At 48.6% G+C, this 21,629-nt stretch overlaps 2 protein-coding genes across 8 annotated transcripts in view; both read left to right on the top strand.

Moving 5' to 3' along the window:
- The first annotated feature begins 1,295 nt into the window (after positions 1-1,295).
- On the top strand, positions 1,296-5,903 carry HOXD8 (homeobox D8). Of its 2 annotated transcripts, none has more exons than XM_016134636.2 (2): positions 1,296-2,669; positions 3,058-5,903. In XM_016134636.2, the coding sequence occupies exons 1-2, from the start codon at positions 2,105-2,107 to the stop codon at positions 3,348-3,350; spliced, it is 858 nt and encodes a 285-aa protein (XP_015990122.1). In that variant the 5' UTR covers positions 1,296-2,104; the 3' UTR covers positions 3,351-5,903. The 2 variants fall into 2 exon arrangements, with proteins under 2 accessions (XP_015990122.1, XP_015990111.1); XM_016134625.2 differs by having other exon boundaries at positions 1,298-2,669; positions 3,055-5,903.
- Positions 5,904-8,341: 2,438 nt separating this feature from the next.
- HOXD4 (homeobox D4) overlaps positions 8,342-21,629 on the top strand; it is a 16,417-nt gene continuing 3,129 nt past the window's right edge. Inside the window, exons 1-2 of one of the 6 annotated variants that reach the window (XM_016134608.2) lie at positions 8,342-8,798; positions 21,380-21,526. The gene's annotated coding sequence lies outside the window, so the exon portion shown is untranslated. Of the gene's footprint in view, positions 8,799-13,254; positions 21,527-21,629 lie in introns of those variants that run through there. The other 5 variants (XM_016134590.2, XM_016134603.2, XM_016134599.2 and 2 more) reach the window with 5 other exon arrangements.

Raw genomic sequence — 21,629 nt, 5'->3', positions numbered from 1 at the left:
CAGCATTAGTGGGAGAACCCTGGATGGACTCAGGACGTGTTTTCCAGGCTGGTTCCCAAGGCCGGTGTGCCTGGTGCCCTTCCAACAGTGGATTAACACCCAAGGGTAAGGGGCTCGATCACGCAAAAAGCCCAAGAAAAAGGCCAAGTAGGCAAGGGAAAACTCACTCAACAGAGACCTATTACAGTTATTGGACATTAAAATAAGAGAAGGGATAAATATGTGGAGAAGTGAGGGCTGTCCGTGGTGTAACGTCAAGCGGCTTTAGAGAGAGCTTCAAAATTAGGAATATTTTGCTGATTCACACTCGACTTGCCCACATGACTCGGGACGTTTCTCTTCCCCTCGCTCACAAGTTAGGATGAACCTTCTTTTTTCTTTTTGAAAACTTACTAACTTTTAAAGTAGAGCCCAGCGCCTGTTCTCTGTAGTAATTGCACAGGTTTGGCGGACGAACTAGAATCGTTAGCGTGAGATGGGCGCCTCCTGCAGCTGCCTAGAACCGGAGCGATCCGAATGCAGGCATGGAGGTTTGGGGGGTGGGGGAGAGGAGTTCAGGGCACCGTCCCCCCCCCACCTCCACCCCGCGTGCTCCGTCTGGGGCCACCGCCTGCCTTGGTTCGCTTCATACCAGGGCTGAGACCCGGGAGCCGCGCGTCCTGCCTAAGGAAATAACACGCACCCCAGCGTGAGTCCTCCTTCCCGCCTTGAAACATTTCTGTCCGCTTTTCTATTTACTTCCTCAGCAATGCTAATGCCTCCCTCCCCACATTCTTCAGCCTCCCCCCTGCGCCCGGTGCTGACGTCCATCAAGGGTGAAATGATGGAAACTATATTCATGGGCATGATTTCCATTAAATATCAATTAACCTAGGAGCCTCAGTCAGGCGTGCAGTGCGTCAAGGGTAAATGTACATCTCATTTCCACAAGGCCCACTCGGCTGGAAAAGAAAGGCTTAGATTCGCTTTGATAATGCTAGGTTTGGGGGTCACCCTTGTGGCCTTGTATCAAACCATTTGGATGGACCCAACCCTTAAAGTTCGGTCCGGCCCCTCTACACTGCTTGCCCTGTGCCCTGGGTTACACCCGAGTGTCTAGAGGCGCAAAAGCCAGAGCCGACTTCTGCGGGACTGCTCGAGGAGCCGAGGGAGGTAGTCATTTACACTGCAACCTTCTGGGAGTGGCCTCCTTACCGCCCCCCCCCACCACCACCAAGTGTAAGGTACTGCTGCGCCCCCGCCCTGCTGGCCGCAGCCCACATTGCCTGGCCCCAGGGGCACAACGAGCCCTTGGCAGTGCGGCTTTATGGGCCCCCTTTAAGGCCGGCGGAGGCATCTCTCGACCAGCGTGAGGCGCCCCGTCGGGAACATTGGTGTCGCCTCCGCACGGATCCCTCCGCGCGGTTATCTCGCCCCCATCTCGCTCCCTCTCCGCGCAGTGGCGTGGTGCGAAAATGCCTCGCCGGTGCGCACCGGGGCGGCAGCCTCGGCGGCGGCGGCGGCGGCAACAGCAGTGGGAGGGGGCCGCGAGGGGGGGCGAGGTGAGAGGTGGCGGGCAGAAGGTGTTTTTTTTCTTTTCCCTCCAGAGTGGGGGTTTGTAAACCGAAGCCAAAGAGTGTCCCCGTGGGCCGGGCGCACTTTTTTCTTGCCCCGATGCGCACAGGGCCGCCTGGTGCCTGAGAGGAAACTGAAGGCAGCAGGGCAGGTCACCCGGGGCGTCGGCGATTATATTGCGGCCGAGCCGGCGCGCGCAGAGAGAGGCCAGGCAGGCGGTGAGCGTGGGGGCTGGGTAAGGCCCCAAGACCCGCGAGGGAGGCGACGCGAGGCCAAGGCGGCAAGCGCGAGACCCGGGCATGAGCGCCCAGTAGCCGAGCGCCCGCGGCTGCTGAGGCTCAGAGGCAACGCGCGGGCGGCAGCGGCAGCAGCAGCAGCAGCAGCAGCAACGTAACCCGGCGGCCCCAGCGGCGCAAGCAGCCGCCCCAGAGGCCCCCGCGGCAGTGCGGCCGCGCTGAGGCGCGCTCCCTGTCTGCTCCGCGCCGGCCGATCGGCCGGCCGCCCGCCCGGGGCCGCCCTACCTCGGTCGCCGGCTGCCGCCGCCGCCCCGATGAGCTCGTACTTCGTGAACCCGCTGTACTCCAAGTACAAGGCGGCGGCCGCCGCAGCAGCGGCGGCGGCAAGCGAGGCCATCAATCCCACTTACTACGACTGTCACTTCGCGCCTGAGGTCGGCGGCCGGCACGCCGCCGCCCTGCAGCTCTATGGCAACAGCGCCGCTGGCTTCCCGCACGCGCCCCCGCAGGCGCACGCGCACCCGCACCCATCGCCACCGCCCGCAGGGCCTGGTTGCGGTGGTGGGGGCGGCCCAGGTCCCGGCCAGGACTACTTTCACCCCGGCGGGGGCAGCCCAGCTGCAGCCTACCAAGCCGTCCCCCCTCCTCCTCCGCATCCTCCGCCTCCCCCCTGCGGCGGGATTGCCTGTCACCGGGAGCCCGCGAAGTTTTACGGATACGATAACTTACAGAGACAGCCGATTTTTACGACCCAGCAAGAGGCCGAGCTGGTACAATATCCTGACTGTAAATCGTCCAGTGGTAATATTGGCGAGGACCCAGACCACTTAAATCAGAGCTCGTCTCCTTCTCAAATGTTTCCCTGGATGAGACCACAAGGTTGGGATGCAAGTTTTGTTTTATTTTGTTTTGTTTTTTAAGCGGGGAGAGGGGGAGAAATATTTCACGTTCTAGCTTTAAAACTCCCTTCTCCCTCTCCTCCTGCTTGCATAGCTACAGTGGCTGTTGTTCATAAAGTAATACAGACTTTTTCCTCCCTGAAAGTAGAAACCACGTAAAGATGATGGGCACAGAGTAACTGTGACGACCTTCTCTCTATCTTTTGCTTGTATATTCTGTATATACCAGAGCTAAAGAGAGTTCTATATATTCCATCCCTTAGACTCATTCCAGAACCCTCAAGCAACCTGGCAGAGACACCGTTACATTTTTAAAACGTTTATTTCTTTCTCTCTCTCTCTCTTTTTTTTTTTATTTTAATCAGCAGCTCCTGGTAGACGAAGAGGAAGACAAACCTACAGTCGTTTCCAAACCCTAGAGCTGGAAAAGGAATTCCTTTTTAACCCTTACCTGACCAGAAAGAGACGAATCGAGGTTTCCCATGCCCTAGCTCTCACGGAGAGACAGGTAAAAATCTGGTTCCAGAACAGGAGAATGAAATGGAAAAAGGAGAACAACAAGGACAAATTCCCGGTTTCCCGACAGGAGGTAAAGGATGGGGAAACTAAAAAGGAAGCCCAAGAGTTGGAGGAAGACAGAGCTGAAGGCCCGACGAATTAAATTCTACCTTTAAAATTTTATCATAGACAATTGAAGCTAACGATCAACATATGCTGGTGGACATCACCTATTTTCTTTGTCGGAAGGACTTTACCTATATTTCAAGCTACCTTCATGTCACTGCTCTTGAGATTTCTGCGCTTTGAGAGGGATTTTTTAAAAAGTTTCTAGTATTTCATAGAAGCAGTCCTTGAGCTGTCTTATGTGAGGGTGATTTGATACTGACCTTGTAGCGACATTTTTATAATGGTAGTTTTCAATGTCTGAGCTGGTAATTTGCCTCAACAACGTAAACTTCCTAATGATTAGCACTAAATGAATATAAAATGCTTTATTAATCAAACAAGTGCACTTGAACATTTTAAATCTTTATGGTGAGTAAATTAAAAGAAGTCTATTAATTTTTTTAAAAAATTATGCCTGCAAAATATTTACTTTATTTTATTTGATTAAAATGTTTTATTTATGTTTTTTTCTTTCTGCTTTTATAATAATGGTTCGGGTGCTTTTGTTTACTCCTAAAATGTTTTTTTATAAATATGGAATCTCTGGGAAAAGTTTGGGCCAAATATTTGAAAAGCACATTTTAGCTGAAGAGTATAATATGTAGTCCTGGCTCTGCAGCTTCCTTAAACTTGAGGAATGTTGGGCTAGTGACAAGTTTCAGGGCAATGTCAAAGTTGACATTTAATAATTTTTCTATAGTCTATACAAATTATGGCAATTTAGAGTGAATTAATACTTGAAAAGCCAATTATAACATTTTCATTCATTAACTTTTCACTCTAGCAAGTTGCTCTGTGGAATGCCTCTCCTTTCTCATCTTGCTTTCATTTTGAACTGCGTTTGGTATTGTCTGAAATTGCTAGGTCTCTAGGCTGTAGCCACTGCTGTGATTCCGGTTTTTGAGTAGGTGCCATATTTATTTGTATTCCCTTCTCTCTATTTGCACACCCATTTTGAGCCAACTTGCTGTGTGCGTTTCAGATGTCGGTTGGTACGTCCTCTGTTGTTCTCCAGGATGGTCTCACCCTTTTGAAACAAGCCCTGAGAGCAAATGCAGAAAAATATGAGTGTAAACAACTGCTCCAGAACATAGCTAGCTCCTTAATAAAAAAAAAATAATAATAATTAATCTTTTTCTAGAGCTAGTGTCTTTGAGCGCCGCAAATAACCCTTTTCCTGAGTTGGGAACAATTACTTCAGATCAATGTTCTGCTAAAGCTTCTATTTGATTTAAAAAAAAGGGTGGGGGGAGTGGATTACATGCACCCATACTATAAAAATAAATAAATACATGTAGGGGAGGGGGCGCTCACTCTCTTTCATCCCAGAGAGGACTGGCTAGGCTCTTGTAGCTTCATTTTGCTCTAAGTAACCTTGCTAAGGTACTGTGAAAGCTTTGAACTTCACAAAGGACTCGAATTGTAGCCCAGTGTGGGAGGACCCAGAGTCCAGGTTACACCACAGCTTATTCTGCTGAGTGCACTGATGCTGGGTTTTGGGATCTGTTATTAACAAGATATCCATTTTCCATTCCAGGCTGCTCCTGCAGCTGCCATTTTATGAGAGAAGAGGAGGGGGAAGAGGGGAGGGCGAGAATAGGAGAAATTCAACTAAACTAACATTTCTCCCAGTAAAAGGGAAAGCATCTTTGTCAGGTAGACATTGACAGGCTCTCTGCTTTTTCTAAATGTATATATAAAGAAGTATATTTTAATTTCCAGAGTGGCATTTATTGCAAAGGTAAGAAAATGGAATCTTATAGTTTAAGGCCTGGATCACCCACTCAGGCATTGGTGGACCAGGGGAATGTTGGTACTGATCAGGCCAGAAGCAAAGCACCACCTGACTTTCTATCCAAGGAAGAGGCAGTGGCTATGGCATTTGTTGACCTGAGTTAGGAAAGACAATTTTAAGTCACAGGTGGCTCAGGGCTTAAGAAACATTTGCATGAGAGGAGACAGCTGCAAACGTGCATGTGGATTTGGAAACGTTTTGCTCTGTGTGCTGCCTGAACCTCTGCTGTTTGCTGATACAGAGCAAAGATGCCAAGTGCCTAAAAGTGTGGCTAGGGAACAGCCTGCGGGCAGGGGAATAACCTGGCCAAAGATTGGTGTTGGCTAAATTTCAGCTGCCCTCCATTTAAGGGACTCCTCTATTAGCAAAATTTGTTGTTTTTCATTCAAGAATCCTCCCCAAATATCACTTTTAGAGCCAGCGATTTTGGCTACACTCTCAGTGGGGGACCTTGTACATGACGGATGTGGAAATCAAGGAAGGAAGGGGAGGTAAAAATGTCCTTGTTTCCTCTGCGATCTGTGTAAATGCTGTACCTTCTGGCCTCATCGTCCTCCTAACCACATGGTAAAATCAGCTCATGTACAGAAAAAGACTGCTGCAATTACTGGTGTATTTGAGAGTATTTGTACACATACAAATTTGGTAATTTTTGGTATATATTTGGTGGATTTGTACATATACATAGATTGCACATATGAAGAAAGTATTGGTAATAAATAAATGTTTCCTTTTGTAGCTGGGAAAAGCATAGATTTGTCTCCAAATAAAGAGCTTGTGGAATTACACATCACACACACTCATCACCTTTTCCTCACAGTGGCTAGAAACTCCCCATCTTGGTGTTCGTGCAGACAGACTCAAAGAGACAAGTGCAGAAGGTATCCTTGTAATTGGCTCAAATCCGTAAATATCCGAGGGTTGCAGGCAGCAAACAAGCAAACATTTTCGCTATAGAAATTTGCATAAACCTTCAGAGAACCGTTTGCAAACCCAGGAAACTGCTTCTCTACCCTGGACTGCTTAGGGAATCTGCTTAGAGAGGTCTGTAAACCATTTAGAGAAAAATAGGACCCTTTAATGTTAACATTGTATGAAAGAACCAAGCCTTCTAAGTGATTTAGTTTCTCCGTTTGCAAGGATCAGAAACAAAAGGGGGTGTGGGTCTCAATGGTTCCTACAGAAAAGTCAGTTCAGGGACTGCCATTTTGTGAGGTTCCACAAAGCCTAGTATATCCCTTACCCTCTGCACAGGGTGGAGTGGTGGTGGTGGTGGTGCAAATATGGCTGCCTTTTCAGTGCAAAGAGTCTTTTCCCAGCCTTTCTTCCCCAAGCTGAAAAGGAGGGTCATAAAGCTCTGCTTTTTGTCTGGGTAGAGGAAATTGACAATTGAGATTATTTCTCAAAATTTTAGAATTGAACAATCTGTTCAATTCCCCATGTATAGACCAGTGCCAAGTGTTCTAGTTTGGGAGGGCCCAACAACTTGCCCCATTTTCTTGTGTAATTAACATTGTTTTATTATTCTTCAATGCAGAAGATATTGCTGTTTCACATCCAAGCTTGTGTCCTCTGCTTCCCCTGTGTTTACTGAAAACTCGGGAATCTAGGGGTGGATAGGGGCAGAGAGGGGACACTTTAATGGATCCTGGCTGCTGCTAAGATTCCCTCCAACAAAGTTAAAACCCACTGACTTTTACTAGAAAATGACTTTTGCTGACAGATGGCAACAGAAGTCCCTTAATCAGAAACATCCAAGGTCATCGGAACTTTTTCAAGGAATACAAATGACCTGTTCCAGAGGGTACTGTGCACTTCCTGCTTAAGTCCACATCCACTTAGGTACTTATTAGGTGTGAGGATGTTAATAGCGGAGACCTTACACATAAACACCCAATGCAAATATTTATAAACGTATTACTAGAAGTCTGAAGACAGTGTCCTTGAAAGGATGGGGAGAGGACTTACCTCTTTTAGGCAGGTTCTGAAGCCTAGATGGCCATGCCTATGCATTAATGATGTAGGGACTGTTGGGGCCAGCCAAGGACATTTACTTTTAGTGGAGATTCACTGGAGCAGCTCCTATCAGTAGTGCAAAGGGAATGTTACTCCTGCTTTGAAAAAAAAAAAATGACTTTTTCTTCCCCCAAGGGTGAAATTGAGGAGTCGCTTTTTCCTGAATAAATGAAGACTCTCCTCTTCAATATTCAATATAGGCTTTTCGATGAACAAACACTTGGGGGGCAAGAGGGCAGAAATCAGAATTAAATTCCATAGAAATAATTGCACTTAGGGGAGACTTAAAGCAAGAGGTGTCAGAGGGGGTCCAGAAAGATTGCTTCTCTTCTAATCCAGGGCTGACCAGGAGGATGTTTCTGCCAAAATAAAGGCCAGGTATTGGGAGCTCGAACTGCTATCTTGGAGTAGTTGACAAGTACCTAAAACCATTTCCAGCCTTTGAGCTGGTTGGCGACTCTCCTGCCACAGAAATCACCCCAAATGGGAAGGACCCCAATTAATATTGGAGAGGGGTTAGGGAGGAGAGCACCCTATTTCTTGGCCTTCAGATCCCAGGTTTTCTGTGCAAGATTACTGATGCTGGCTTGCCAGATGAGAGGGGCAAGTTCCCCGAAATTGCCTGGCTGCCTTCCAGAGCGGGCCTTTTTTTGTCAGGAGAGGGGAGGAGAAGCCGAGTGCCCCCGGTAAGAGGAGACTTGGAGGGAAGTGACTGCCAGAATCACCAATCCAAGCATCAGTACACCGCACTAATTTTCCCTCTAACACAGCGTCAAATTGAGCAGAGGTTTAGAGCCAAGACAAAAAATGAAAGAAAAAAATAAAATCCGAGAAAAGGAGAGAGCGCGAGCGAGCGAGCGCGGGCGAGAGTCAGGAACCATGAAGGCAAAAGAGGCAGAAAGAGCAGATGAGACCAGCACAGAGGAAGAAGAGGAGGGAGGAAGGGGGAAGGGAAAAAGGGAGAGAGTGAGGGAGAGAGGGAGAGAACAGGAGAGGAGAGAAAGAGAAGAAAAAACATGGCGCTTGCGAGCTGTACGTGCAAAATCCGCAAGGAATTGCAGTAAATTCCTTTTTGTTTGAAGAAAATTTACAACTTGGTAATAGACCTTTTTATGACCTATTTGCGGTCGTCATTGGCTGCGGCTGGTCATGTGCAGGCGCCGCTCGCCTTCACGGCCTTTTTCCTGATTTCCCAGGCGAATTTTCCCCCGCATTCTGCCTTCCTAGAGCCTCACCCCCTCTTTTTCTGATCTTTGTCTCTGCAGAGGTGGGATACACTCGCCGGCTGCGGAAGTGCGGGGTCCGCGGCGGCTTCAGCTCCCTGCCGGCGCCCAACTTGGCCCCACCGCCGCTCCGCTCCCGCCGCGCCGCAGCAGCCTCAGGAGCGGGTGGGGAGTCCAGCGGGCGGGAGAGCCCGGAAGGAGCCCCAGGCGCCGAGGCCCCCGCTGGCGCCGACACCGCCTGCCTGGAGCAGCGAGCCGGCTCCGGGTGCCGTAGCCGCGCGGTTCCCACGTGGCTCCTGCTCCGACATGAGCGGGTCTCTGCCGCTCAGAGTGCCCGTAGCGCGGCAGCGCCTAAGGGATTACAGCAGCGGCCCCGGGCGACCCATGCCTCCAGCTTAGCAGCCTCCGGGTAAGAGTCGCCCCCACCCCGCGCCCACTTACCCTTTCCCCTAACCTGGAGGTGGCTGTCTGCGCCCCCTGCTTCCTAAACAGTCCATCTTTAAGTGGTGTCCCCGGGGGTCCCAGGTAAGGTCAGGCCGAGATCAGAAGTCAACGGAAAGCCCCACTTCCTCTGGAGATTCTGAGAGGTGGATAGCAGCATACAGGATCCCACTGCCTGGATCGAGAGCCCCTCAATCCCCACCCTGGGAAGAGTATGTAGGTGGTTCCTGGACGTCTCAGCTTTGCTGGGGGTCCCTAAAGGCACTCTGTTGTATACAGCAGTGTTCTGCGGTTTGTCTGAGGTCAGAGGTACTTGGGAGGCAAACAGGTGTTTTTTGAGGGTTGGGGCTTGGGTGGGGGTGGGGTGGATTCTGTATTCCCAGGATGTGCTTGGTTTGTTAATCCAGGCTTTGGTTGGGTGATACTAATTTCTAGGGTTTATGGTTCATTGGGCCTTGTGTATGAGATGGAATTATATATATTTTAAACCGTTTCTCTAGTTCTTAGTTAATTTTCGTAACAGCTTAAGAAAGTTCCCTCCCACATCTAATAATCTGAAAGGTAAATTTGGATTATTTTGTGTCAAAAAATGGATGCATGTTTTGGGAGGTTATAGTATCAGAAAATCTGGTGCAGGTTTTGTGAAAAAACCAATTAGACATTTAAGAAATGCGAAGCATGTCTAAGTTCAAACATCATGTCTGTTTTTTATTTGCCAGAGTAGGAAAAGGGTATTTTGCTCTCTACATGTACTGTCGTGTTGTAGTGAGCGTGTGTGTTGCCTACAAATCAATATTATATAGTAACATTTCCCCCTCTACTTCAAAATTACTGAACCGAAACATCTGAGTTAAAAGAAAATCCTTTGCAGAAAAAAAAGTGATATTTTCTCCCACCGATTTTGAACGGTACTTGAGGATATAGTTCTCAAATCCTATTGCCTATTTACTCATGGACACGTTGTGAAATATTAAAACCTTTGGACAATCTGCCGCATTGCGGATGGCATGGCCCTGCGCATGGCGGTGTATGGTCTCGAAAGCACTCAGTTGCGAGATCTAATGTAATGTTCCCGCAAATAGTCCAGCATAACCGTGTTGGCCATAAAGCATTTCTAAACAATAAATGACATCTTCCTAGAAAGATATTTTTAGTAATGATGGAATCATGCTTGTTTCAAAATGGAGGGCCAAGATTTGTGGCCAGTTGATGTCTATGGAATTGTCATGGATCACTAACTATGATCACTCACAAATAAGAAACTGACTTTTAAATGTTTGTATTTTGTGACTAATTCTCTACTATGGTACAATGTCTGTTGAGATCATTCTTTCATATTGGTAAAAGCATTACCTATTGAAAAGCAGACCCCTGGTCGGGGGCTCTTAGGCCCTCCCCCTGGCAACTCCAGAGTCTAAGGAGCCCCTAGGTCGGCTGTGCCCAGGGTGGGGGTGGGGAGGAGCTGAGGCCATGATAGCCAAGCTTGGTGTTTAGAGCTTCCGTCGCTTTTCCCTGGATTCGGTGGCTGAGTGCGGCCAAGTGACTAGGAAACCTGGGCGGGCTGCAGGTTCCATTACGCAGCAGAGGGTGATGTCATGGGCAGATAGATATGGAGACTGAAGGGCTCTTTGTAAGCTCCTGTGGTAGCATTAAGAGCTTATTGGAACTAAATGGTAGATTGCATCTAAAGGAATAAATAATATGTGAATCACACTTGAACTCAGGCCACTTAGTCCACAAGGAAACGAGTTAATGCTTTGCAACTGCCGGAAATGCCTCCATTGTCCGTTAACTCAATAAAAAAAAATTAAACGAAATAAAAAATACTAGAACCAAAAGAGTTCACAAGCCAGGGCGTATAACTCCCAGAGCCCTTGGCCCGAACCTCTATCCATTTAGAAGATCAGGGAGCCGATGCCACCATGTCTGGCCCCTGGTGTCTACAGGTCAGGCTGTGAGCCGGGCTTATGTTCTCCCCGAGGACCAAGAAAAAGAGCAAAGCTCACTTGTAAATGTGGGCAAGCACTAGGGCTGAAAACCAAACATATTTTCCTGTCAGACGCTCCTCCAAATAAATATATTTCGCCAGAATTCTGTTTTCTGGGCTCGAGAAGCAGGGAGAATCGGAACAAAGACAGTATTTCACTCTGGGCTGGCAGGCAGCTGTTAGAGGTATTTACGGCCTTGCCGCAGTGCAGGGCGGCCGCCGGGCAAGGCACCAAGGGGCACCGGAAACTGAGAAGCCCCCGAAAATTCGGAATTCCGATTTAAGTCCATTTAGGGCCACTTCTCCGGAATTGGTGTGAACAGATACCTTCTTTCTAGGAACTGGTCCCTTAGACTCGATAGTTGTGCAGAATGAGGGAGAAGTGTGCTTTTTTAAAGTAGGGTGGTTTTTCTTCGCCTTGATTAACTACTCAGGAGATTCCGTGACTAGATGTGTAACTGCTCATCCAAATGTCAACCTTACGAGTGTTCATTAGCAACATGGTAGTTTTGCTGAGTTCGTTGAAACATGCCTTGCAAATCAGAAAGCACGGCTGACGCTTTAATACAGGTTTCCCTGAAAAAAAAAAAAAGTACGTTTCCTGCCTGCCTAAGATACGGCATCCAAGCTCCTGTGCAGGTAGGCGCTAAAGCAGTAAGACCCCCGCATAGCCCCAAAGTGCCTGGCACGCACGCTCTCCAGCCTCCCAGCGCATGTGCAGTGAAATAGCCCAGCCTGGTGATCCAACTAGCGGAGGCATGGATGGGGGGAGGGGGCAAGTGGACTCAGAGCCGGAAGATAGAACCTGATCTCTCCACTCCTCCCTCCCTTAGAATTCACTACTCATCTTTCCTTTATTCCAGCCTTCAATCTAAATATAACTAAACATCTTGCCCTTGACTACGTTATTTTCAATCATCTTGACTCACCACCCCACCCCAATTTAAATCTGCACACTTCAGAAACAGTCTGCAAATATGAGCTAGTGGCCAAATGGAAACCAAGTCTTCCTTCAGGGTGTTAAATAAATAAATATACACACATATATTTAACACCTTAAAAAAGATTTTAAAATTGTGCGTGTGAGAGAGACAGAGACAGAGACAGAGATTCTCAAGGGACGTGTATAGATTTTTTTCAGCCTGGTGCTTTTGCTTTGGGAAAAGGCCTTTCCTTTTGGCGCCTGTTCAAACCGCCAAATTTCAGGCCAATCCTTCAGCGGGATCATTCCCGGATCTTGTTACGCCAGCGCAGCACGTTCAAGGGCTCTGCGGGGGCCAGCGGCTCAGCGGAGAGCGGTCAAATAAATAAATAAATGAACGGACAAACTGGAGGGATTTTCCGCTTGGGCTCGCTTAATTAATGGGGGATGCACGCTCCTGGGCTGCGGGCCTGTTATTTGTGCTGGAAGGAGTGCAGTGGGAGACGGCCTCAGGGCCTTCTCGACTCCTGGCCGCCGGGGGGTACACCGCAGGAAGAGCTTACAGCCTCTAGTGCGGGGACCCCTCCGCCCCAGAGAAGAAGCCTGGGCCTCGCGTTTCCGGGCCTGGCGTAGGCTCCCTGGTTAGCTGTCTGGCGCCTTGTCCAGGAGGAGGCGCTGTAGGACAAGCGTCTCGCGGTTGCGGCAGCGCGAGAGTTGCCCCGGGCGCGAGCGGAGCGGAGCGGGGGCGGGGAGAGGCAAAGGGGAGACCATGTGACCCTGCCTCTCAGTCTCCCCTCCCTCCACCTCCGCTGTTGAAGTGCTTTCCGCCTGGGAGGCGGTCGGCGACCCTGCGCCCACCCCAGGGGCCGCATCCCGGGACCCGTAGCAGAGACAGGCCCCAGGCCCAGGAGTCTGAGGCAGGTTCTGAGGTGGCAGGCGGTCCCACTTCCTCCGCCTTCCCAGAGGGGGCGCGATTTTTGCACGCTGGGCTCCTAAGAGCAGGAAACTAGAGTGCCATGGTAGGGCAAGCTGTGCCCAATCCGCGGTGGTCCCAACGAGCCCCCTCGTGCTGGGCTGCTGGTCTTGCTTCTTTCCCTTCCCGAGACCCCTGGTACCCTGAATGGGCAGCCTTTAAAAGCACAGCATTCTGATCTTCCTCCGAAGGCTGACGGGCCTCGCTCTGGATCACTTAGAGCAAAGCTTGGGTCCCAGGATTCCCTCGGGGCTCCCTGTGAGCCAAGGTGAATCCTGTTGACTTTTTGGCTTGAGAATTCCGCAGATGCCCAGCTCTACTCTTCCACACCAACTATACACCCTTCTTTTACCATTGCGCTCATTTCAGGCCTTTGATGGGCTCATGGTGTTTCTTGCGCCAGTGGTGCACCCAACTTTAGCAACTGGCTCTGACCCAACCCTGTTGATCCTCCATTGTCTCCTGGCAACACAAGTCTTTTGCCTCCCTCTTTTCCCTACTTTAGGACAATGATTCTTAATAAAGCCTGTATTCAAATATTGCAGGTTCCTGGGTCTCCAGCCAGATTTCTTACTAAATGATAATATCCTGGACCTGCATTTTATATTGTCCCCGAGGGGCAATTAGTATGCACTCTTATGTTTGTAACTACTGGCCAAGGGTCTCTCCTGCTTCTTTTATGGTTCTTCTGTCTCCAGGGGCCAAGTTCCCTCCACTATTCAGGACTCTCCATAGTTCCTGGGGCTCCCTCCCAAATAGGGTTTTCTAATGTCACTATCCCATAGATTAAGTAATTGTTCCCATTTCGGGAAAGGGACATTGATCCCTTACTAACTTGGAGATTCCGAAGAGGTGAGTCGATTTAGATTGCCTCGGTTCAAATTTTTACCACTTACCTACTGTGTGATCTTAAGTAGGGAAAACTATGGGCCGGTTCCTCATTTGAAAAGTAGGTATAATAAGATTACCTTAAAGTGTTGCGAGGATTTTTACTTACATAGCACTACTGTGTGCCAACCACTTTTCTGCTTTACATACATTAACTCACTGGTTAAGTACATATAACAGTGTTTTAGCACATAATAAGCATTCCATATGTGTTTCTTATCATTGGCATTCCTTTTCTGCTCAGCAATCATGCCTAGACTTTTAGAGCTGGAAGAGACCAGGTTCACTCATCCAGCCCTTGAATTCTACAGAGAAGACAGGCTTAGGCTTGGTCACACAGGAAGTGGCAGACCCAGGAGAACATAGTTCTTTATTGGGCCTCATAGGCCCTGCTCCCTTGGGTCTCGGTGTATAGCACTTGTCTACAGGTACACTTTAGGGCCACACCCAGGAGAAAAGTGTCCCTAGCTCCTCAGTGAGCAGATGTCAGGTAGGAGAGGCCTCACACCCACAGGCACATCTGTGACTCTCACATAGGGCTTCAGGCCTTTCCAGAGAACAGATCCTACTGTCCATCTCCTAGAGTCATCTTCATTACCACCTATTAGTAACACCTACCAGGGCAAGTACTCTCTTTTACAGCCTCAGGACAAATGGTCTCTTTTAAGTTTCTTGAAACTGGCAGTAGACTGGAAAAGCAAAAGACCAGTGGGCAACAGCAGGGGAGATCAGGAGTGCCCCACTCACCCTTAATCTGCTCTTGTTCCAAGATCTAGGTTCCAGGGCCATGTCTGAACCATAGCTCCCAACTTGGGCCATAGTGATGCCAGGGTATGTCTTAGAAAGGTCTTATCCCCAAAATCTCCATCAGCCCTTCCAATTTTTTGAGATTCCTTTTATCTTTTAAAAAGAGTTATGTAAATACTACCTCAGGCTATATAACCCACACACATGCACACACCCACTACAACTGGGTTCCACCCCCTTACCTCTGACTTCCATGACTTCTGCCTATGGTCTTTTCCTAAGAGGACTTCTGCAGCCCTTGGCTAAGCTGCCTCTCTTGACTTAATCAGGAGTCCACCTGGGTCAGATTTTCTCTCATAGGACAGTATCTTCCACTATCAACTATGTCAGGTGGAGTTTGGCTCATGGCATAGGGCAGCACTGTAGCCCGCCATTGACCCCCAACTCCTGTGCCATAAAACTTCCATTCTTGGTTTTCAAAAGATTTAGATGGCCACCCCTGCCCTTCTTAGGACCACTGGAGCCTTTTCTAGCCCCTGGCCCCACTATCAGAGATTCTGCCCCAGGGCCCATTCTTTTGGGTCTCATCTCTCACTACTGAAGTTTTCTTCTGTAATTACTTTTCTTCCCAAGCCAGAGCTCCAATAAGTGGACTCCATTGTAGGGGGTAAAGAGGGGGTGGCAGGAGAAGTGTTCTTCTTTCACTGATACTGGAGAGTCCCAGGAATGTGGAATCAACTTTGTCTCCTACTTGGGACTCCCTGATCAATCCTTCTCTGACTCTACCCCCAGCCTGTGTCCCTAAGTGCCAGGCCTGGCAGTCTCCTTCATCCATCTGTCTGTGGCTTAGGGAGTTCATCCAAAGCCCCATTCACACCTATCCTCACTGTACAGACATTTAGTTTAAGGGGAGAGCTTAACACCACTTTTGGGCAAGAAACCTCTTCAAAGTCAGGATCAGAATATTCTTTCCTGGGGCCACATAGCAGGGGCCCTTTGGGTAGGCAAAGGGCAGACCGCTTTACATATGGAGTGCAGTTTATGCCTCCTGAGGCCCCTTCACACTCTTCTCCTTCTTGGGAGCTGCTCTGGCTTTTGAGTTTGGAGGAGCCCTACAGACACTTTACCTAATGGGAGCTCTCTGGGTAGGAGTTCCCATGACTGGTTCTTTCTAGCCAAATGAGGGACAGTGCCTAGAGTCTCACCAGAAACTCATTCCATTCTTTATGGGTTTTTATAAAGGCTTCATTTAACCTCTCTTCCCCTACCTCCTCTTTCATTACCACTACCAATATCATTGAAAGTCCTTGAGAAACCCCAACAAATTAGCCCAAGCTAGTCTGCTGTTCCCCCTCGTCCTCAACCTTCTTACTAGACCAGGTTTGCTCTTCTCCATCTCTGCTGCTCTCTCACTGATCTACAGCAGCTTAGGACACTGAGGGCTGGGTGGCAAAGGAAGATTGTAGGAAGATGGATGCTCTCCTTTATCACGTTGCCTGGCTGTCCTAATATTAGGAAGTAATTGAAGATGTCTGCTTCAATGGCCCCCTTTTTTCCCCGCCCTTTCCCAATGCACAGCTAGTTACTTTCCTGTTATCGAAATATACAGAGTAGGTTGTTGAATTTTGTTTATCATCTTAATGTAAGTTGCAGTGAAGACTGCGAACAAGTCCTGGTCACCATCCTTTATCACCATTAATTCAAAAATTTTTGTTTTTTTTACTAACCCGGGACTAGCTAGGCACCAGGCATGATTTCAAATACCACTTCCTTCTCTTTACCCTACCCCACTTCCATAAAAAGCTCATCACAATTGCTTAGAAAGTCATATATCCTTTGACTAATTGTTTTATTAACTTAAAAAAAATAAAGCTTTGCCCACCCACTCAAACTTTGATTACTTTTTTACAGTGGTTTAACAGGGACTAATTTTGAAGCTGCTCACCTAGTACTAACAGAATCAGAAATCATTTTTGAAAGGGTTGATCTTTACTCATATTTTAAAAACAAATGCTACCAATTGTAAAAGAAAAAGATCCCCTAAGTCGTTATTTGGGGAGGGGAGAGAAATGAATGCCATACGATCCAGACTATTAGCCTCTGCTTTCTAGCTAATGAAAATCAAATCAGGAATTTGGTTTAGAAATGCACCTAAAATGGGTGGAAATTAGAATGCAAAGAGATCTTTATAGAGAGAGATCTCTTTCTTGGGCTTGATGGGACTTGCTAATGAGAACTTTTGCAACTGAATTGGATTTAGAAATTATATATGTGTGTGCTCTATAAATCTACACAGAACATCCATTCTTTTCATCAGATTTGTAAAAAACACACGTTTCACATTGTTTGGTGGCAACTCTGTCAGGCTGTGGAAGGATGCTGGGGGTCAGTTCTTTTTGTATTTACTCCTGTTGGTGGGAGTTGAGAGTATCTTCCCGCGCCACCTCCCACAAGCATAGAATGCCACACTCCAGTAGAGCAGTGATCAGGCCCAAGCTCCTTTTCTTGGCTTTCTCAGCATGCAAGCATGCTCCCCTCTTCTTTCCTGCACTCTTAGGCTTTCCCTCTGGTGGGTGTAGTGGTTTGGGAGGTGGAGAATAGGACCCACCCAGGTTTGGACCCCTATGAGACTGTGAGCCCCAAGTCCTGTGGTTGGGCCACTGTGGGAGTGGGGACATCTGACTTCCTGGGCTTGGGTTCCTTGAGAGCTTCATTTGCTTCCTCACACCCTCTCCCCTTCACACCAAGGCTGTTTTATTGTTTTATAACCTTCTTTAGAGCTGCAGTTGCCAAAGATTCCAATGGGCAATTCTCCACTTTCTCACTTTACCAAACCCCAAGTCTTGCTGTTTTAAGCAGTTTGGTCACTTGCAAAGGCTTTCCTTTCAGATCCAAGCAAATTATAGAAACCTTCAGGCATGTTGCTACCTTCAACTTTGCTGAGCTCATCCACAACAATACAGAGCCAAGTGTTAACTCTAACTGCCACCCCCACCTTCAAGCCCACCCAGCCTCTCTCTAACCCTTTTTCTATTGAAGCTTGAACAAAATCTCAACTTCTGGCATAAGCAGTAAAAAGTGGCCTTTGATTTTCCTCTTTATTTACCACATCTAGAGCTAGGAAATGATTGAAATAAAGGAGTTGATGGTACTCACAGTGAATGCAGCCAAAGAATCATAAGACATGCCCACCAACCAGCCTTTTCCAAATAGCACTATCTCCCAACTTAAACAGACTCTCTGAAAAGATGTTATTTGAAAAGCCCAGGGTATTGATATGAATATGAACCACCCCCCCTTGCATCCTGGATATTTGGAACTATTTAAATGTGAAGGAACAGTTGCAGTGAACCTTTATTTAGTGAATAAAAGTTTAAAGCCAAAGGTTATTTATGGTTCTGCAGAGATGAGACCTGAGTGGCTATTTACAGGCACGTGATTCCAATAAACTTTGTTTTATGGCTTGAGAGTTGACAAGCCAAAATATAATTCCCACCATAAATTAGGTTAAGAGCATACAAGTGCAGATGCTTGGTTCCTGGAGCAGCGATAGGAAAGTGAGAGGCTCCAGCTAGCACCCGGCTCAGGAGGCAGTACTACTCCCCGCTCCCCTGCCCACTAGGAAAGAAACCCAGTAAGTCACTTATTTTTTCCAGGACAGTTCCAGGGGTGGGAGATTTCTCTGCCTCTATTTTCCGCCTGGGGTGGGGAGAAGTGTCATTGAAGTTAATTCTAATTTTAGCCTAACCCTAAATTAACAAATAGAAGGGGAATCCCGGTTTTCTCCCCTCCCTCTGGACAGAAAGTTAGGAATTGAAGACTCCCACTTCACAAGAGGGACTCACTGTCTCTCTTCTCTCCATATGGACCATCTATTTCAGAAGTGGAATAAGACTGGGCAATCCAAGTGTAGAGAGAGGGAAAGAGTGAGGACGGAGATAGTTTTGCCTCTGAGATTTCTCAGAGGACTGCCATCCTAGAATAAAACTAGAAGAGTGAAAACTTAAAGCTGGACACCAGCCTGTGTGATGACCTCTGCTTTGTAAGATTGCTTTGTGGGTTTCTCCAGCACAATGCTGACAAAATGATGTCATATCCATAGCGCTGGATAACAATCTAAAGCGTTGCCATTTACCTTTAAACCCATCGATTTTCCTCCTAGGTTATCATTTGGGTCTTCATTTCTCTTGGAATTGCTCTTTGTTCTGAATTGGAGCAGAAGTGGAAAGGCAAGTCCCAGCCAAGCCTGGCCCTTCTTTGGGAAGGAGAAGACAGATTTGAGGGGCACTAGTTGGGGGGTGGGGAATTCGAAACCATTCTGAAACTGGAAAGGGGACCTGAATTGCTCGCAACGCAAGACAGACGGGAAGCTGGGGCTGGGGAAGATGCAGAGGCTGTCCCCTCCCCAGTGGACCTGCGCCCACCCAGCCGATTCTGCAGAAGCAAATACACAAAGGCCCATTTTCTCCTCGCTTCCCGTTTTCCCACTGGGGAAACCCTGTTACAAGCTGGCTGAGTCGGGCCAAGCATCCAGTAAGGTATCGCCCAAGGGTGCGTGGAGTGGAGAAGGTGTTGGGGGACTTACTCCCCTACTCCGTGAGTCTGCTCTGGAGGACTATGATCTCCAGCTCCGCGGAGAATTTGGCGCAGTTCCTGGGGGCGGGCACCCGAAGCAGAGAGGTCTGGGTATTGGTGGGGTGCCTGGGCCTTGTCATTTTTCTGTGTATCATCTCTCTCTGCTTTATTATCCTGTGGAATTTAAGTGACCCCGTTTTTATTGCAACAGGTCAGGACCATGAGATATCGCCTCTGTAAGTACCTTCCCGTTTCTTCCGAATCGCGAAGAGCGATATTGATAGCAGGAGAGGTGGTGGGCTAGGGCCGCGCTAGGGGAGTGGGAGGGTGGAAGAACCGCCCTGCCTCCCCTGGCCTGGCAATGGGAGGGGAGCTCGCTTTGGAGGTGGAGGCTCTAAGTTGAGCTCCTGGAAAGATTTTTGGGGCCTAGTTCACAATCACCTAACTAAGGAAATGTGCTGCGGGCTCTCGTTCTTGTCTTCTTGGGCCTCCCTGGATCTTTCCGACCTTCCCAGGTGTACTCTGGTCGCACAGGTGCAGCTCTGCCGCGGAGTATGCTTCTCTTAAGAGCTTGCAGCTAATTAGCAGCCCGCCCTATTAAGTTGCGGCGAGTATCGCCTTGTGTTAGAACCGACCTGCCAAACACCAAGGCAACGCGATCTCTATCCGCAGGCCAACCCAGCTTAAACCCGACCCAGCCTGGCCCAACCTTCTCTTGTTTTGTTTTTAATAAAAGGAAGAAAGAAAAAGAGACAAAAACAAACAAACAAAAAAACACTTAACTCCGAATGGCGGGTGTGTTGAGTGGGCCCGCTTCCGGGAAGGGCAGAGAATTCTGAGCTTTAGGTGGAATTCCCTCCTAGCTCCTCCCCCGGCCCCAGCCTCAGCGGTTTGGGCTTTGGGTTGGGGACGCGGACTGAGCGAGGAGGGAGAGATACAGCCCTTCTCGTTCATCTCTGCTTCGCTGTAACTGCAATTCGAGAATTTCCATACCAGAGCCACTGGTGTTGCAGGCGGATATTGGGAGGGGATTGGAAGGGATGAGATGGAGGCATAGATTCTTGGGTTCCTGGGCTTGAAAGTTGGATCTTTCTGAGTGCATGTGCTGCGGAGGACAGGTACATTTCTGAGGAGACCCATGAAGTTTAGGGAAAGACTATCTCATTAGGATGACAGTAATGGAGGGAGAATCCTGGAAAAAAACAGTGGCCCCCACCCTCGCTGCAAAACGGAGACGGTTTTATTTTAATGGGGGATGGAATATTCGAGGGCGGTGGGAATCAGGGATTCTCCCTCTCTGGTGATACATCTTCCCTCCATAGTCAGTGAAGCTAGAACTTGGCTCTGGGCCAGGTTTTCTTGCCCTCCAGGCTGGACAGCCTATCTTACTGGGCGCTGCGCTCAACTCCAGAAGTGGATATTTCGCCAGTGCATAGTTTCCTCTACAAATGAGGCTGGCTCAAGTGAAACCCACTCTGGATTCCAGGCTGGAAAATCTGGTGTCCCCAGGACCTTCCTGTCTTGCCCCCTTCTTTCTGCAGCCCTGGCTCTTGGGTGCTTATCTCTGCTGAGGCTCCTCATTTGGAAACCCGCATTCAGCACCCTGTGGCTGAACACAGCACAAAAAAGAGATCAAAAGCATTTGTATGAGCAGTTGTGCGGGAGGTGAATATTTAACGCTTTCGTTCATCAATAACTCGTTGGCTTTGACCTGTCTGAACAAGTCGAGCAATAAGGTGAAATGCAGGTCACAGTGTCTAACAAATATGAAAATGTATACACTCACCAGATCCCCACCTTGCCCAGCAGGCTCCCCCAATTTGTCTGGATTAAGCCTAGGCCCAGAGTCCCCAGGAAGGCAGGAGTGTGGGAGCACTTGGCATTAGGGGAAGTTGGAGGGAACTTTCCTGGGACAAGGGAATTGGGTGTGGGGCAGCCTCAGAGCTCTTGTTAGAATTAGTGCCCAGGAAATCCCTACAAAATTGCCAAAGCACTGGAACCAAAGGATGGGGGCGGGGGGGGGGGGCGTTGAGTGTGCAAAGTGCAAAGTGGAAGCATGCAACCAATTTTGCCAGGCTTAGGAGCGGAGACGTCTCCTTGCTCCATCCCACCAAATTCAGTCTGAGGGTTAAAACTAAATTTGAATCATGAGGGGGAAAATCAAAACAATCAAAAAAATGTTTAATACCTCTGGCCTATGGTCAGGTATTCAAATGGCCCACTTGAGCCCTGGCATCTCTCTGCCCCCGAAATCCATCCAGGCCCTGAGTGTGTCTGTGCTCTTCGTGCCTTGAAGCGAGGGGATGAGCTTTAGACAGCATGCAGGCTCTGGGGCGGGTGCAATTCGTGAACTTTTGTACTCTTGTGTGCTGCTGTCGGCAAAGCAAAAATAATGAAACTTTGTGATATGTTTGTAAATGATTTCGAATGACCCTTCGCCCTGCCCTTCACCATTAGTGCGCCAGCCTCAGACCAGGGCGGCTCGATGCCTGCAAGCAGCGCCTGCTTCTGCCTCAGGGGTCTGTCGCAGCAGCAGCAGCAGCAGCAGTAGCAGCAGCAGCAGCAGCGGGACGAAGAGGCCAGCCGAGCTCAGAGCCCAGGAAGGTAAATGCTCGGACTTCTTAGAGAACTAGCTTTGTCAGCCAACCTGACTTGCCCTGGCAGTGGGAAAAAATAATGGACTGAAGATATTCCTCTCTTGCCTTTT

Source organism: Rousettus aegyptiacus, unplaced genomic scaffold, assembly GCF_014176215.1.
Source record: "Rousettus aegyptiacus isolate mRouAeg1 unplaced genomic scaffold, mRouAeg1.p scaffold_m13_p_2, whole genome shotgun sequence".
Lineage (NCBI taxonomy): Eukaryota > Metazoa > Chordata > Mammalia > Chiroptera > Pteropodidae > Rousettus > Rousettus aegyptiacus.
Note: the sequence above shows the minus strand (reverse complement) of the source record. Positions and strands in the feature narration are given on the sequence as shown.

What these genes read in the sequence shown, in the direction of transcription:
- HOXD8 (XM_016134625.2), top strand. Translation starts at nt 2,105, where the DNA reads ATGAGCTCGTACTTCGTGAACCCGCTGTACTCCAAGTACAAGGCGGCG. An exon ending in TCCCTGGATGAGACCACAAG is followed by an intron (nt 2,670 to 3,054) that starts GTTGGGATGCAA and finishes TATTTTAATCAG; the next exon opens with CAGCTCCTGGTAGACGAAGA.